General features: G+C 33.3%; 1 protein-coding gene across 1 annotated transcript in view; it reads right to left on the bottom strand.

Annotated features, from left to right (window-relative positions):
* The window catches only part of sorl1 (sortilin-related receptor, L(DLR class) A repeats containing), an 88,014-nt gene that overhangs the window by 17,364 nt on the left and 52,305 nt on the right, over nt 1-18,345 (bottom strand). Inside the window, exons 14-31 of the mRNA XM_073817825.1 lie at nt 18,125-18,311; nt 17,887-18,015; nt 15,571-15,656; nt 12,293-12,465; nt 9,598-9,729; nt 9,423-9,514; nt 9,091-9,337; nt 8,855-8,993; nt 6,671-6,844; nt 6,461-6,574; nt 6,242-6,364; nt 4,319-4,438; nt 4,096-4,221; nt 3,878-3,988; nt 3,661-3,792; nt 1,561-1,692; nt 1,224-1,358; nt 943-1,095 (exon numbers count right to left, since the gene is read on the bottom strand). Coding sequence (XP_073673926.1) covers nt 943-1,095; nt 1,224-1,358; nt 1,561-1,692; nt 3,661-3,792; nt 3,878-3,988; nt 4,096-4,221; nt 4,319-4,438; nt 6,242-6,364; nt 6,461-6,574; nt 6,671-6,844; nt 8,855-8,993; nt 9,091-9,337; nt 9,423-9,514; nt 9,598-9,729; nt 12,293-12,465; nt 15,571-15,656; nt 17,887-18,015; nt 18,125-18,311 — 2,505 coding nt within the window. The remainder of the gene's footprint in view (nt 1-942; nt 1,096-1,223; nt 1,359-1,560; nt 1,693-3,660; nt 3,793-3,877; nt 3,989-4,095; nt 4,222-4,318; nt 4,439-6,241; nt 6,365-6,460; nt 6,575-6,670; nt 6,845-8,854; nt 8,994-9,090; nt 9,338-9,422; nt 9,515-9,597; nt 9,730-12,292; nt 12,466-15,570; nt 15,657-17,886; nt 18,016-18,124; nt 18,312-18,345) is intronic.

The following is an 18,345-nucleotide window of genomic DNA, read 5'->3' as shown; positions in this document are numbered from 1 at the left end:
CAGAAAAAATGTAAAAATAAACATATATATACACACTGCCATTTCAAAGTTTGAGATCAATAAGATTTTTTATGTTTTTAAAGGAAGTCTTTACTGCTCATCAAGTCTGTGTTTATTTGTTTAAAAATACAGAAAAACTGTAATATTGTTAAATATTATTGCAATTTTAAATAGTGGTTTTCTATTTTAATATACTTTAAAATAGCATTTATTCCTGTAATGCAAATCTGAATTTTCAGCATCATTACTCCAGTCTTATATGCTAATTCTAATATGCTGATTTATTATTGTTTTTTGTTTTTTTTGGAACCTGTGATACTTTTTTTTAGGATTCTTTGATTAATAAAAAGTCAAAAAAAAAAAAAAAAATTATTTAAAATAGAAATCTTTTTGTAACAATATACACTACCATTCAAAGTTTGGGGTCAGTATTTTTTTTCTCTTTATTAAATTGATAAAAAGTGATAGTAAAAAATTATATTGTAATTATATTGAAAGATTTTTATTTTGAATAAATGCTGTTCTTTTTAACCATCAAAGAATCCTGAAAAAAGTATCACAGGTTCCAAAAAATATTAAGCAGCACAACTGTTGCCAACATAGATAATATATCAGCATATAAGAATGATTACTGAAGACTGAAGTAATTGCATCACAGAATAAAAAAAACATATTTTAAAGTATATTAAAATAAAAATCTTATTATAAATTGCAACAATATTTCACAATTTTCCCTGTATTTTTGATCAAATAAACAGAACTTTGATGAGCGTTAGAGACTTCTTTAAAAACATTTAAAATCTTACTGATCCTAAACTTTTGAATGGAGTATATGTATTAAAAAAAATTAAGTATTAAGTAATAAAAAGCTGGACTGGACTCTTTCACAAGCCATATGTTTGACGCTCCTAGTATTGGTTAGAAAAAGAGCTGAGAAAGCACCTGTGGGACAGCCCACTTCATCACTGCCATCAGGACAATCGGCGTAGCCGTCGCACACCCAGGTGTTCACAATACACGCGCCAGAACCACAGCGGAAACGATTAGGAGCACAGGTAGCTGGACCCGGCGCAGGTGTGTGAGGAGCTCCACCACCTGAACACAGACACAACATAATTAAATGTGATTACTCCACTGAGCCTTATCTTTTGTCAGCACTCTACAAACAAGGTTAATAAACACTGACTGGGCAAGAACACTGTGTACAAGACTGATTTGTGTACCTGAGCATTGAGACTCATCAGACCAGTCACCACAGTCATTTTCCCCATCACATTTCCACCAGGCAGGCACACAGCGGCCGTTCTTACACTCGTACTGAAAGTAACGTGAGCAGCCTGGCTCATCGGTTGGGGATGCTAAAACAGAAAGCACACAATTCATTAGTAAACACAGAAATTACATAAACAGCACTTTCTCAAAGCAGTCTCAAGTATGTCTGGACTGGACTTGGAAGTTTGTAGTCCTGCATAGCTGCATAAAGCAGGTTTAACCATATGAATTCAACCTAGAAATTGGTTTAGTTTGGCTTCTTTGCTCAGCTAGGAAGTTCCTGCTCACCACAGTTGGCCTCGTCAGAGTAGTCGCCACAGTCATCCATGCCGTCACACTTCCACTCCAGGGTCACACACATTCCATTGGAACACTGGAAGCTGTAGGCATCACATGTTTTCTCAAACTCAGGGTTAGTTGCTGTGGAGGAGCAGAAGAACTGATTAATTAATTACTATACAGTGCATTTGTGCTCTACCCAAGGTCCACATTTAGGACTGTCAATTAAGACTGATTAAAAACGTAATTAAATTCATTACATGATATGCCGATTAATTAAATTAAGTTGAAAGCAAGTGCATATATCAACTCTTACAGAGATGATGTTATGAATAAATTATGACTGAATTAAAGACAATACATTATTGTAGCAGATGAGTACAGCTCATGAGAAAAAAGAAAAGCAATGTTAAAAGTGGTGAATATATGGATTGCTCTATTTTTATAAACTTTTTAAAAAATGAAATAATAATTTAAACTACTAGGCAAAAGTTTTTGAACAGTAAGATTTTTAAGGTTTTTTAAAGAAGTCTCTTCTGCTAACCAAGCCTGCATTCATGTTCCAAAGTACAGCGAAACCTGTACATTTTGAAAAATATTTTTACTATTTAAAATAAAATTTATATTTGAATTTATTTAAAAAATGAAATTTATTCCTGTGATTTCAAAGCTGAATTTTTAGCATCATTACTCCAGTCACATGATCCTTCAGAAATCATTTTAATATTCTGATTTGCTGTTCAAAAAATATTTATTATTTTTATTATGTTGAAAACAGCTGAGTAGAATTTTTCAGGTTTTTTTATAGAATAGAAAGTTCAGAAAAACATCATTTATCTAAAATAGAAATCTTTTGTAACATTATAAATGTCTTTATCATCACTTATCATCAATTTAAAGCATCTCTGCTAAATAAAAGTATTAATTTCTATTATTTCTTTTCCCCTCAAAAAATAAAAAAAAATTATACTGACTCTAAGATTTTGTATGGTATAGTGTATAATGTTACAAAAGCTTTTCATTTCAGATAAATGCTGATCATCGGATCTTTCTATTCATCAAAGAATCCTGAAAAAAGGTACAGTTTTAAATATTGATAATAATAATAATAGTAATTAATGTTTCTTGAACAGCAAATCAGAACATTAGAATGATTTCTGAAGGATAATGTGACACTGAAGACTGCAGTAATGATGCTAAAATTTAGCTTTGATGACAGGAATAAATTACATTTTTAAATATTTTCAAATATAAAGCAGTTATTTTAAATAGTAAAAATATTTCACAATATTACTGCTTTCGCTGTACTTTGGATCAAATAAATGTAGGCTTGGTGAGCAGAAGACACCTCTTCAAAAAACATTAAAAATCTTTTGATTAATTCGTTTATTTCTACTTCTTTATTATTAATTTATATAATATACACTACTATTCAAAAGTACAGGGTCAGATTTTTTAAAGAAATAAACACTAAATAACAGAAACGTATTACTAAATAAATTAATCCTAAATAAATAATAAATATTAAAGCGATTAAACAAGAGATTTATTTTGTTACAAATATTGCAAAAGATTTTCATTTCTAAAAAATATTGTTCTTTTGAACTTTCTTAAAAATATGACACGAATATCACAGTTTTCACAAAAACATTACAATTATTACAACACAATTTGTAATAAAAAACAAAATGTTTCTGAGCACCAAATCAGGTTATGAGAATCATTCAAATTTCTCATCATATGAGAAAATTAAGCATTGCCATCACAGAATAATTTTAAATTGTAATAATATTTCACAATATTACTTTATTTTTGATCAAATAAACGCAGCACTGCTGAGAATAAGAGGCTTCTTTCTAAAATTATTATATAACCAATCTTCTAAGTAGTATATTTACATTAGATATAAGAATTTCTTTAAGAATACCTTAAGGAACTAACATTCAGATCAGGGGGCATAATTAAATGCATACATCATGATATTTTTATTTATTTTACATAATTATCTGCACTAAATTTACATGTACAGTCCTAGTTAGAAGCACAAAATAGATCTTTTTTTAATTCCTCTAATAATCACATTTTAGTTAGCAAATGTGTTGGACTCACAGCAGCCAGCATACGTCGGGTCCTCATCAGATCCATCGGCGCAGTGCCGGGTACCGTCACACACCAAAGACTGGAACAAACACTGTGCTCGGTTTCTGCACACAAACTCCATATAGTGTGCACAGAGTGGACCTGCAAGAACAGACCCTTATTAGTTCTCTAGTTCCACTTACAACACAACAAACAACTTATATAAGATTTTATAAGAAAGCAATACCGCAGTTTTGCTCATCAGCACCCCCAGGACAGTCCTCCACACCATTGCAGTGAGCACTAGCAGGCAGACAGGTGCCATTAGAGCACAAGAAGCCATTGCACTTCTCTTTACCTGAAGGACAAAACCGAAAGATGCCAAATTTACACAGAATCCCACATGAGCAGCAGCATGATCATAGGAACTGATGCATTTGGTCTTTCGCAGTGTTTGAGACTGACCACACTGGGTAGGGTCCTCGTCGGAGCCATCCTGGCAGTCGTCATCTCCGTCACACACCCAGCGCTGAGGAATGCAGTGGCCCGTGTGACACTGGAAACTACTGCTTTCACACGTGTGGTGACCCACTTTGTGGTGAGAGAGAGCGAAAAACAGAAACATTGAGGATATGGCATATTTCACTACATATTTCTTGTACCCATGTGTAAATGAGTCTTCTCTCACCAGTACAATTGGCCTCATCTGACCAGTCCCTGCAGTCGTTGTCCCCGTCACACCGCCACGCGTCCCGAATACAAACACCTCTTGCACAGGTGAACTCTCCTGCGCCACACTTGTGAGACTCTAAAACAGAGATACAATATTATTGTTATAGTTATTTAATATGAAAAACTAAAAAACATGATTCAGACACCCGATATAATTTTTTGACTTATAGTTTTTATTTTTTTTACTCTATTTATGTAAGTGAGGATAGCAAAATAAAGTAAACTGTTACATTATATACCCAAAAATTCTTCATACAGTGGACTACTAGTACAAATTTGCAACCAAAAATTTGATTTGACACTTTGACCTGACCATGTTTAGTTACATACCTTTCTATCAAAGTTATTTGACATTAAAAAGATTAATTTGTTCTGACACAGTTGAGTTCTTGTCATATTCTATTAGCATTTAATAAACTGTCTGAATAAATTTCAGTTTGATTTCAATTCATTTGTGATTATCAAGATGAATTTGCTCTGACACAGTTTAACTCTGAGTTCTTGTCATATTTTATTACCATTTTATAAACTATAGAGAATAAACTGTGATTAAGAGAGAAATGTTGAATAAATATGAATATGTATAAGTGTTCATGTAAATTTTAGTTTGACTATGTACACATCTTAATTTTTTTTTTCAATCCAAGGAAGTGCCATATCCACAAAGCAAATAAAAAATAAATTATTAATTAAGGCATGTTTCTGAAATGGTTTTCAAGTAATGAACAGTTTTTTTTAATTAATTGCCTATTTTTTTATATATATACAGCAATATAACAATTTATACTTATAAATAGCAATATTAATTAAAAAAGCAGACTTCTCATTAAAATTCTTCCATGATCATACACCACAGATTTCCATGAATATTTTTGTGTTCAAAGATGAATCATTTAATAAGTTTTGAATTGTTTCACTAAAATAACTAAACAACTAAATTGAACCCTAATGCAATTTTTGCAACTAAAGTTTACTTCAGAGCAGTGTTATTTCAGAATTATTTCTATACTACAATTGTATTTATTAACATTTTAAATTATTTTTTATATTTTCATTTTAATTTTAGTCTTACAAATTTGTTAATGTGCATTTGTTATTTTAGTTTTATTTATTTATGATTTTTCTATTTATTTGTTTTTTTTTTCTATTTACTTATTTTTCTGTTTAATTACTTTCAAGCTTTGATGAAATATTATCTAATATTTATATTTAATTCTATTCAGCTTCATTTCCAGTAACATTTTATAACAGTTTTTGTTAACAATAACAACACTAAATCAGGGAAACTATTAAAAAAACATTGGTCACCCTATTAATTGCAAGTTGTGAAACGGTTCATGATCTCTAAACTCATCTGTAATGTGTTTTTTAGGAAATTTAAAGATTAATTAAAATATTGTGATACTACTTCATTTTTAATCACCCGCAAAATCATCTCAGATATATATTGTAGGACTGGGAAAATAAATTGATGCATCGTGATTTGTGGATCGATTCTGAGACTTCCCAAATGCATCACGATTCTCTCTGGAATCAATACACAGCCAGGTATGTGGATAAATGTACTTGCACCTTGGCTTTTGACACAAGATCAATGTAAACACCGCCTACTATAAAAACACCCTTGTAATTCAAACCTTTTGGACTTTAAAAATTATTATTTTAGGTTCAAGTGTGTGTAAGGAATTAAAAGCAAGCAGAGTACGGCTGTTTCAACAGAACACAGTGCCATCTGCTGAGCTTAGAATCAATTCAAGAGAGAATTGCGATGCATTCGGAAAATCTTAGAATCAACGCAGAGTCATTTCTCGATTTGTGATGCATCAATTTATTGTCCCAGCCATAATGTAATTGAATACAGCCCTAAACACAAACATACCACAATGCTCCTCATCGCTGTTATCTCCACAATCATCCTCATGGTCGCACTTGAAGGCTAGCGGAATGCAGGAACCTGAGGCCACACAGCGGAATTGGACCGCAGAGTCACAGGAAGTGGTGGCTGCAGAGAGAGAAAGATATAAAACACAAAACTAGTGTACATAGAATCTAGTGTTTTACATGAGACAGAGAGGACAGGGTTGACGATGTGACTCACGGCATTCCTGTTCATCGCTCATGTCGCCGCAGTCATTGTCACTGTCACACTTCCAGATGCTACTGATGCATTTGCCATTAGCGCAGCGGTGCTGGTTTGGCAGGCAGGTGTGTTCTGATGGGCAGAAAAAGTCAATAAAAACACAAAAATCCATTTAAGCTTTATAAATGTAGCATTTAGAGCTTTCTGACATTTCTGTGTCTGTCAGACCTGTCTTAACGCATGTATTATTGCGGAGCTGGTATCCGCTGGGACACTGGCACTGATGCTCTCCTGAGGGTAGGATGGTGGTGGAAACTCCGTCGGGGCAAACACAGTGATGCTTGTTTCCAGGCTGGGGAAGACACAGAAGACTGCATGGCTGATCCACACAAGCATTCTGACCTACAAGAGAGAAGAACATCTTTAAAAACTATTTCTGCATCCCAAGTAAACCACTGGGGCCACTGTATGAAGCTGAGCACATGAAATCAATATTGTAGTTTGTGCTTTTATTGCTTGTCTGTTAGCTTTTATGACTGTTTGCTCCTAAAAAAACACCAAAAAAAATAGCCCCAAAAGTACAAAACACACATTTAAAATGTACTTTCTTATTCTTGTGTACAGCCTAAAAATACTGCTGACTCATGTTGAACTGGTCTTATTGCAGTATCACTGCTATGCTATTACAGTTTTTGTTAATATTTAGAATTTTATTTTCATATTTTGTGTTTTGACTTTTTCAATGTTAGGATATAGCAGTGATTTCCAACCACTGTGCCACAGGTTTTACAAATGTTTAACCAATGAAAGCATTCAAAAGAGCTTGTAAACCTTGTAACGGCATTGGATCCTCAAACTGCCAGCGAAACTTCAAAACTCCACATCCTCGTCATTCGCTCGTCAAAAACCAACTCCATTTGAGTATGTTTTTTTAAAATGTTAACTGCAAGTGTCTGATCATATATAAAGCCAAAATACCAACTCCAAAGACAATAGAATTATATAATAAGGAACGTTAACCAACTCTGACAATGTTTATAATTATTTTTTTTTAAAAAGGTTAGCCCCTTTTATATTTTTTTGCCTATATTTAAGTGCTTATTGGTGTGCTATATGATTTTTTACTTATCAAAACTGTGCCATGGCAGAAAATCTTTTGTGAAACATCGGAATATAGTTTTAGTTTCAATTTTATTTTGATTATTTTTGTACTTTAACTTATAAAATGATGTTGCTTTGACAGCTAGCTCTTAAAGTTAAAGTTTATTTTATTTATTTTAGTTAATATTTTATTTCAAGTTGAAGTAGTAAAATTGTTCAAGGTTTTAGTTTTAGGTAACGATAATAACCCTTTTGCAAATTGTTCGTATGCAAATTCTTGTCAAAAAAAATGCATGAACTATTGCAGTTTTGTGCTTTTATTGTTTGTCTGTTAGCTTTTATAATAGGCAAGGCAAGGCAAGGTTTAAAGGTTTAGTAATTTTGTTGTGCTTTTTTATTTTTTTATTTTAGGATATAGTTTTAGTTTCAGTTTAGTTTTAATTATTTGGAACTTCAACTTAAACTAACCATAAATAATGTTGCCTTGACAACTAGCTACAAAACAACTTTTATTTTATTTTAATTTAATTCAGGTAATATTTTATTACAAGTAAATAATTTTTTATGGCTTTAGTTTTAGTTAACAATAACCCTTGTGCAAATTCTTTGCATGCAAATTATTGTCCAAAAAATCCAACAACTATAGTTCTGTAGTTCTGTGCTTTTATTATCTGTTAAAAATACACAAATTAAAAACATATTTCTCTATTCTTGTGTAAACAGACCAAAAAAAAATCATTCATGTTGCTTGATTCACGATACACCAGTATTATTTTAGTATCACTTATATACTATTACAGTTTTTGTTAATATTTTATTTTTATATGTTGTGTTTTCCTTTTAGTTTTAGTTAAAGTAATTTTGTCGTGTTTTTGTGATTTTTTTTTTTTTTTTTAATTTTAGGATATAGTTTTGGTTTCAATTTAGTTTTAATTATTAGACTTCAACTTGACCCAAACATAAATTATTTTGAAGTTTAAGTTTATTTATTGTTTTATTTTATTTAGTTAATGTTTTGTATAAAGTAATGAAATTTTATTTATAGTTTTAGTACACAATAATAACTGTTGAAAATTCTTCGCATGTAAATTGAGAAAAAAAAAATTAAGAAAATCACCTTTAAAGTTTTAATATATATTACAGTAGGAAGTTTACAAAATATCTTAAAGAAACATGATCTTTACTTAATATCCTAATGAAAAAACGATCATTTTGACCAATACAGTGTTTTGTTGGCTATTGCTACAAATATACCCATGCTACTTAAGACTGGTTTTGTGGTCCAGGGTCACATGTATCAGCAGGACTGACCTCTGTTTTTTCCCTTGTAGAAGATCTTGAGGTCCATCACTCCTGTCAGTCTGCCCACTAGCATCTCACTGTCTGGTGAGCCTGATTTAGGTGCTTTGAAGATCCCCATTCTAGACCAGTCATCCCAGTACAGGTCATTCTACACCAACAAACACCAGTTCAACAAAGTGTTTTTGACCATTAAAGACTTTAACATCAGTTGCAACATTCCCAGAAAGTGATAACATTGGGCCTACCTTAAAAACAGCAATTGCGTAAGGATGAGGCAGCCCCTCCATTATCACAGTACGGTGGTCTCCATTGAAATCTGCTCTTTCAATGCGGTCTCCATATGCCTCCGTCCAATACAGCCACGATTCATCGGCCGTTATGCCGTTGGGCCAGCGAACTGCCTCAGACACAATGCAGGAGATGTTGGAACCATCCATCCAGCTCCGGTAGATGCCTGCTGCACGATCACCCCAGTCTGTCCAAAACATCAAGCTAAAAGAGACAGAAACTCAGTGTTCAGAGTGAAGGGAGCATGTGGACTGTTAAGGAAAACAAGTGATTTGTGGGAACACTGTACCTCTCTCCTGGCATGAGCGTCAGGGCTCGAGGCTGCTCCACCACTGAAGAATTGACCAGAGTGCGTCTCAGGTCTCCATCAGAGTTGGACACCTGGAGGATAGACAGCATGAGGATGACTAAAGGAATGAACAGCTGTAATTGATGTTGCTGTAGCTGTTTTAATCTGTGGTTACCTCGATTTTCAGAGCACCGGCATCCACCCAATACAGCAACCGGCTGATAGGGTCAAATGACAGCGCCTCCACGTTTTGTAAGTCCTTTTTGACAATCACTTCTTGTCCAGAGCTTCCATTCAAACACAGTCTCTACAACACAAAAACAGAAAAAGTACTTTTAATTAATGAATGCCCAATAAATAATAAGAAGTAGAAGAAGAAAAAGAAGCTTTATTATTAGAAGCTTTTAAATATTTTTTAGTTTTTTTTTATTTAAATTATTTACAATTATTTTTAAGAAAATAATAATAATAATAATTTTACAATATCAAATTTGCATCAATGTGACCTTGCAAATATGCAAATATGTGTACATATTAGAATTTTTTGTAGGGATGCACCAATATTTAAATTTTAATATCAAAAAGATCATAACTATTTTTGTTATAAACAGCGACTGAAATATTCAATATTAAAATGTAATTTAAAATATAAAAAAACTTTTTAGTTTAAAATATCAAGTTTAATATATACAAAAATGATTAAATATTAATTTAAAAAAAAGTAAAATTTTTGTTATAAACACCAACTAAAATATCTAATATTAAAATTCTACAGTATTTTATCAAAAATACTGTAGAATTTTAAATACAAATCACACACACAAAAGAAAATTAACATTCTTAAATTATTTAATAAAAAGCAATACTTTATTTTAAATATTGAATTTGTATTAAACCTTGATATGTGCAAATGTGTAAATATTTCTTTTTTTGCAGGGATGCACCAATATTTAAATTTTAATATCGAAAAGCTGATAACTATTTTTGTTACAAACAACGACTTTAATATTTTTATAATAAAATTCTATAGTATTTTGTCAAAAAATAAAAACACACAAAAGAAAATTAACATCTTTAAATTATTTAATTATACTTAAAAAAATAAAAAAATAAAAAATAAATAAATAAATATATATATATATATATATATATATATATATATATATATATTAGAGGTGGGCATAGATTAATTTTTTTAATCTAGATTAATCTAGATTAAATCTTGGAATTAATCTAGATTAATCTAGATTAAAATGGCTAATTTGAATTCTGCTGGAGGCATTCAGAATATGCGTGCTACCCAAATAATGACTAAAAGTAAGTCTTCGAGAACGGGCCAGGTAGCGCATTAGATCAGGCGCTCATCTCCTGTTTCCAAAATGCATCACAAACTGCTTGACATTTGCATTTACAACATAACTACCTATACAAACTTTTGTAACCAAGTACTTCTGCGAAAAAGGCTGCACGACGTGCGCGTTGCCGTTAAATACAGTACACAGAGACGCGCACGGGAAAGAATAGCCTATCTGCGTGCATAGTCTTCGATTAAACTGCGTTGCTTTTAGAAGCGACAATTCAGTTGTTGCATATAGTTTAATGTCTTTATTTCGGGATTATCAAAGTAAATTATAACTCAAACTTGAGATTTTACTGGGGCACAGCAGATTTTCACTGGGGCACGTGCCCCAGTAAAAAGGGTCTAAGAACGCACCTGCCCTGAAGTGGCTTCATAACTGCATCCATGTTTGCAGACTTTGCACGTCTCATTTGATGTGGTAATTTCACAGAAGTTGGAGACTCGTTCTGGCCCCCTACAGTGCAATTCGACTAGGTATACGTCATCCGCGCTAAAATATCAAGGTGAAAGTCATCATATCTTGCGTAGTTTAGACCCAGCTCCCAACCCAACTTTGAGAATAGATTATATATATATATATATATACACATACACACACACTTTTTAATTTTAAAATATCAAATTTACATCGATGTGAGCTTGATATATGCCAAATGTGTAAATAATGAATTTTTATATTTATTATTTTTAATATTTTTAAATGATTTAATAAAAAAAACTTTATTTTAAAATATCAAATTTGCATCAACGTGACCTTGATATATGCAAAAAGTGTAAATATTTCCCCCCCAAAATCAGATAACATTTTTTGTTATAAACAATGACTAAAATATCTAATAATACAATTCTGTAGTATTTTGGCAATTTTTAATTACTTAATATATAAAAATATCAAATTTGCATCAATGTGACCTTAATATATACAAAATGTGTAAACATTTAATTTATTTTTTGTTTATTCATTTAATTTTTTTACATTCTATATACCAACACAAAAAACTAAAAGAAAATTAGATTTTGAAATATTTAACTGCTGATGATTTTGGCATCATTAAAATGAATGCAAACACAACAAACACCAATTAAATATCCAAATTTAGCCATCACAATAAAAAACAAAAAGGGTTTAAATATGCAGAATATTATATAAAAAAGAATGTACAGGACCAGGAAGACTTTTCTGAAGAACAGTGGGAAGTTTAACTGCTCAGAACAAACGGACTCATAACCAACCAATGACCACAAAGCTGTGAATCATTCAGGTAATGACAACAAGATAGTTCACTTTTTCCACAGCACTGTAATTTTTTACCAGGATGTGTTCAGTAAAGACATGAAATTTAATTCTTTGTGCGTTGTAAGCTTTGTGTTTGTCCATACTTGTGACTTTGATGAAGATCAGATGACATTTTATGACCAATTAAAGCATAGAAATCTCAATTTCTATGAGTTCTGTCACTGTATACAGTACAGATTCCTAGATTTATGTGAGTGAAGAATGTTTATTCACCTGTATGGTGTCCAGTGAAATATCAGCCCAGTATAGACAGTTCTTCTCATAATCAAAATCCAGTGCCACGGCCTCATGAAGACCCGAGAGGGGAAGCGGTTGGTCTGTACCTGTGGCCAGGTCATAGCGGTGGATGGAGCTCCTCACCGCATACAGGATAAACTCATTACTCTCTACAAAAAAACAAAAAACAAAGTAATTAGGAGGTGAAATGCAGACTCATTCCAGAGAAATACACTACGTATTACACCTGAACACTCCCATGTGTCCTCATTGAGCATTTAATTTCAAAACCACTGACACTAAATGGAATTTGTTCCTTGAACTCTTCTGGGAAGGCTTTCCATTTTCTGTTTCACTGCAAATCGCAGAAGAAAACTGATGGCACCGCTGCGAGTCACATCACTTCCTTCTCCCGCTGGATCAGATCTCAGCTTTCTGAAAGGGCTGCTTATTTACTCCCAGCGTCCTCTAGTCAGAGAGGCAAGCCAATCAACGTGGCCACTGAAGCGCGGTCAAGTGGCTGAGCACCACAATGCTGGAGAGAAGAGGCAGTCTAGACAGCGACGGCTCTTAAGAACAGCTCGGTGGGGAGACGGGCTTTGATCGCACTCCAACAATGCTCTTTTGATTTTTAAATCTCGTCTTTAGGACTGACTGTCCGCATCACTGTATTCAGTAGTTAAATCTACATCAGGTGTCAGAGAATGACATTTGCACAACAACAGAGCAGCTTCCATCATGTCATCTCAGCGTGGTCATGTTGAGGCATTACTGTATTTTACACATTTATGCTTATACTGTTTGAGCAGTAGTGCATTTAAAGGTGCCATAGAATGGAAAACTGTATTTACCTTGGCATAGTTGAATAATAACAGTTCTGTACATTGACATGAAATACCATGAGTTTCAAACACCATTGTTTCCTCCTCCTTATATAAATCTGGTGTTTGCAAAAGACCACTGAAAAAGAAGCTAATTCCAACATAACAGACTAGGACGTTATAGTCTTGGGATCATTAATAGTCACGCCCCCAACATTTGCATAGCCCAATCATCAGAAGTTCTTTGGGTAGGCTATTGTGAAAAAAACAAACAAAGCGAGGACAATAAAGAAAATGGCAGATCACGGAAATAAATGTTATGTTCCAGGTTGTGCAGGAGATGTTAAGTGCAGGGATGGGTTGGTGTCTGAATTCAAAAAGGCAAGGAAAACAAATAAGGCGTTCTAATAAAATAAGACGAGCCACTAAAGAGACACAATTAGCTTCGTGTTAGCGGTAGCCTGTTAAATTTCACTTACCACATAAACAGAGTAAGGAGAGATGACTGCGCGGACAATGGCGAATGATTTGCAGATCCTGATCACCGCTGATAGCATCTAAACTTGACAAATGTGCTAAGTACTGCCGCTGTAGTATAACGTTAGGCAGTGCACATGCGTTCACAAATCTCAAAAGTGAAAGTAAAAAGTTATCGTGCATTTAAAGCAGCAGTTTCAATGCCCCGCTTATTAATAGCAACTCGAGCTCTGTAATTATATATATATATTCTCCTCATGTGTTTCCTTCCTTCTGTGGTGCTAAATAAGCTCGATCAGAACAGCCAATCAGAGCAGAGCTCATCATTATTATTCATGAAGCTTCCAAATAAGGCAATAACAGACCATTTCATTTTTAGGGACAAATCCTAGGGTTGTAAATGGACTTGTAAAACTGTTTCTGGAGAATTTTTGCCCTTAATTAAGCCATATACCTTCAATGTAGATATCAGAGAACAAATTAAAATATTGTATCAATGCATTCTATGGCAACTTTAAAAAGACATACTTGCATGTAATGTAAAAGAAACTAAATAAATCCTTTTTTGTGCCACTAACATAATTATATTTCAATTGTGACCCTGGACCACAAAACCAGTCATAAGGGTCATTTTTTTTAAACTGAATCTGAATAAATAAGTTTTCCATTGATGTATGGTTTGTTAGGATATGACAATATTTGGCTGAAATACAACTATTAGAAAATCTAGAATCTGAGGGTGCAAAAAAAATCTAAATACTCAGAAAATCACCTTTAAAGTTGTCTAAATTAAGTTCTTAGCAATGCATATTACTAATCAAAAATTCAGTTTTGACAAAATATCTTTATGGGACATGATCTTTACTTAAAGGTGCCATAGAATGCATTGATACAATATTTTAAATTGTTCTCTGATATCTACATAGAAGGTATATGGCATAGGAAAGGGCAAAAATTCTCCAGAAACTGTTTTACAAGTTCATTTACAACCCTAGGATTTGTCCCTAGAATGAAATGGTCTGTTATTACCTTATTTGGAAGGTATGTGAATATTAATGAGGAGCTCAGCTCTGATTGGCTGTTTCACAGAGCTGCTCATTTCAATAGCTTGCACATGGAGGAAATATATATTTAATTACGGAGCTCTAGTCGCTTTTAATATGCGGTTTGTTGAATCTGCCGTTTTGAATCCGCAATATTTTAATCTAACTATTGTGATCGCATGTGCTCTGGGTAACGTTATACTGCAGCGACACAAGTACTTACCACACAAGTTAGTGATGCTCAGGATCTGTAAATCATTCGCCATCATCAGCACAGTCATCTCTCCTTTTATGTGGTGAGTGAAATCTACCGCTAACATTAAGCTAACCGTGTCCCTTCAGTGGCTTGCCTTATTTTACTGATGTACTGAAGTTAATGATGATTGGAGCAATGCAAATGTTGGGGGCGTAACTATTAACGATCGGGACTATTGCATAATAGTCGGTGTTATGTTGGAATTGACCTATTTTTCAGTGGTCTTTTGCAACACCAGATTTATATAAGGAGGAGGAAATGGTGGTGCATGAGACTCATGGTATGTCATGTCCATGTACTGAACTGTTATTATTTAACTATGCCAAGGTAAATACAGTTTTCCATTCTATGGCACCTTTAATTACCTAATGATTTTTGGAATAAAAGAAAAATCAATCATTTTGACTCATACAATGTATTTTTTGGCTACTGCTACAAATATACCCATGTCACTTAAGACTTAAGACTGGTTTTGTGGTCCAGGGTCACAATTGATATCTCCACAAAAATTCTCCTACCTCAAAACTTTGTCTTGTGAAGTCTTTTTTATATTAGTTTGAGGCTGTGTTATGAACTTTGACTCTACAACTTCATCTTGCATCCCTTAGGATTGTGTGGTGTTACATAAAAAGAGGTCAGAGGACATGATTGTGTAAGTTGAGGAGGATCTTACTGTACCTCCCACAGGACAGGGCAACACTTCTCCATCCAGTCGAGTTTCAACATCTCCCCCACTGCAGCTGTCTCCAGAAACTTTCCTGTACCTAAAATGTCAGATGACACACATTGACATCAGTGGAAATCATTTGCTACACAAATCTTGAAGAACTTTGTTCTAAAAGTTGACACTAGGTGATGCTGTAATTACATGTCTATGAATTTTCTTGCTTTCATATAAATTCTCCTCTTGCTGTCCTGATGCTTGCATAATATTTTGAGAATTACCAAGGTAGTCCCATGTATATCTGAAACTGCTGATTTCAGTCATAATTTATTGACAGTAGTGATGCACATAGCTGCGAGCCAATATTAGTAAGCTGATCATCATTTTAAATGTATTGGCTGATAACCAATACATAGCTTATAGTCTGCCTTTTGGACTATATACACTACCAGTCAAAAGTTTTTGAACAGTAAGATTTGTAAGTTTTGTGAAGCCTGCATTTATTTGATCCAAAACAAAATGTATTATTATTAATATTTAAAACAGGTTAGTACTTTTTTCAGTATTCTTTGAAGGATGCCTTGTTGTGAGAAATATAGAATATATCAATATCAGTTTTCTGAGGCATGTCCTTAAAAGGCAAAAACCTAGATTCTAGAGTGGTCTTAACTGGGTTAATATTTAAGTCCCCAGCTAAATAACCAAGATCAGCCAAAAATAAAAAATAAAACAATACTGACCTACATGATATGATCATAAAATATTGAGCATCCGTCAATAAAAGTAATTCATGCTACTTCCCCATTTTCTCAAGGCTCATTACTATAATTGTGATTATCCCAATTTCCTCACATCTCAACTGCCTGAGCAAGAGATCTAAACTCATCCAGCTAAATTCGGTTCAAGTCCATGTTCTAAATAAATCCTCTCCTCTCGACTGCAGATAATGAGAGGAGAGATGCATGGTGACACAGCAGTGGCAGATCTAATAATGCTCCCAGGCTGCAGCTGATGGTGGCAGCTAACAATCTGTATCCAGGAGGACACAGAGCCTTTACTAAGTATTCACCCTTAAATACTTTCTCATGCTTTGCTGATCACAACATAACTATTATTAATATAAGACTAATAATAAAAATAAGATTAAAATAACAAATTTCTTACTAATTTAATATAACACAACGGCTGTAAATAATCAGTGTCGCTAATTGTTTTCGTAAGTAAAAAAAAAAAGAAGTAAAAATAGTTTCATTAATTTTCATAAAATCAATATTTATCTGTTGATAGGCTGCAAAAAAGTCAAATTAAATTCTGCCTGGTTCAGTACTGTATGCTATATGATAACAAAACCTAAAAGGAGTTAATATTTTCTTATTTGGAATTAGTAATAAAAATTACTGTTAACAAGTTTGGGGTCAAAAATTTGTAAATGTTTTTAAAAGATGTCTTTTATGCCCACTAGTGGATATTCAAGTGGTGCAGCCATTTTTTTTTAGTTCAAGTTAAAAAAAAAAATGTTTCATTAATTTTTAAAAATAAAAACTTATTTTGACGAGAATACTTATCTGTTGATAGGTTGTGAAAAAAAGTCAAATTAAATTCCGCCTGGATTTCTACTATATAAAAAACATGAAAGTTTTTTTTTTTAATCAGTACTAAATTATTCACAATTTTGGGGTTGAATATTTTTAAATGATTTTAAAATCAATTTTAATGCTCACCAATTTTATAATTTTAACGCTTTTATGCTCACCAAAGCTGCATTTATTTGACCAAAAATACAGTAAAACAGTAATACTGTGAAATATTATTACAATTTTAAATGTTTTTCTATTTAATATATTTTAAAATGTAATTAAATCCCATTGTTCATAACAGCAATTTTTCAGCATCATTACTCCAGGCTTCAGTGTCACATGAACCTTCAGAAATCATTCTAATATGCTGATTTGCTGCTCAAGAAACATTTATTATTATGATTAATCTTAAAAACAGTTGTGCTGCTTAATATTTTTGTGTAACAAATTGAAAGTTCAATAAGAGCAGCATTTATTAGAAATCTTTTGTAACATTATGAATGTCTTGACTGTCACTTTTGATCATTTTAATACATCCTTGATGGATAAAAGTATTCATTTCTTAAAGGGAACCCTGGGTATTAAGACTTTATTACTCTATTACAAATTTAGTAAGAGGCATCATTTACATTATATTAAGCCATACAAGTCTTAATACCCAGAGTTCCCTATAAAAAAAAACACTGACTCTAAACTTTTGAATCATAATGTAAATGGTAGTGTTTTTGTAGGTAAGGATAACCGCGTTCTCACCCTTTGCTGCGGCGGTAAGTAGTTCCCACCGGACAGGGTACTGGTGGAGCATAAAGGTTTCCAGAAAACTCAGGATCAGGCACGCACACCTCAAGAGACAGATCCTCACTCAACTTAAACCCATAGTCACTGCAAACAGATAAAGATGACACTATAAAGTAGTGGAAAATGATTGGCACTCAGGTGAAGACAATGGCAACATGAGAAAATCATAGAAAAATGGGGTTGCAGCTCATACCACTCATAGTCCTGTCGAGTGCAGGAGCAGTTTGACAGAGTGACGGGCCTGTCAAAGTCCTCGCCGTTGAAGCATGTGGCGTGAGGTGACCGGCGCTTGTACACCATCTCTCTGCCAAGCAGACAGCCGTTTCCCCTCTCGTCAGAGGGAGACCAGCGTTTATAGTCGCCCTCCGAACATGGCACACCTAGGAACACATAAAATCAGATGTAGAACTAGAA

The sequence above is a fragment of the Garra rufa genome, chromosome 14, assembly GCF_049309525.1.
Source record: "Garra rufa chromosome 14, GarRuf1.0, whole genome shotgun sequence".
NCBI lineage: Eukaryota > Metazoa > Chordata > Actinopteri > Cypriniformes > Cyprinidae > Garra > Garra rufa.
The sequence above is the reverse complement of the archived record's forward strand: the minus strand, read 5'-3'. Positions and strand labels throughout refer to the sequence as shown.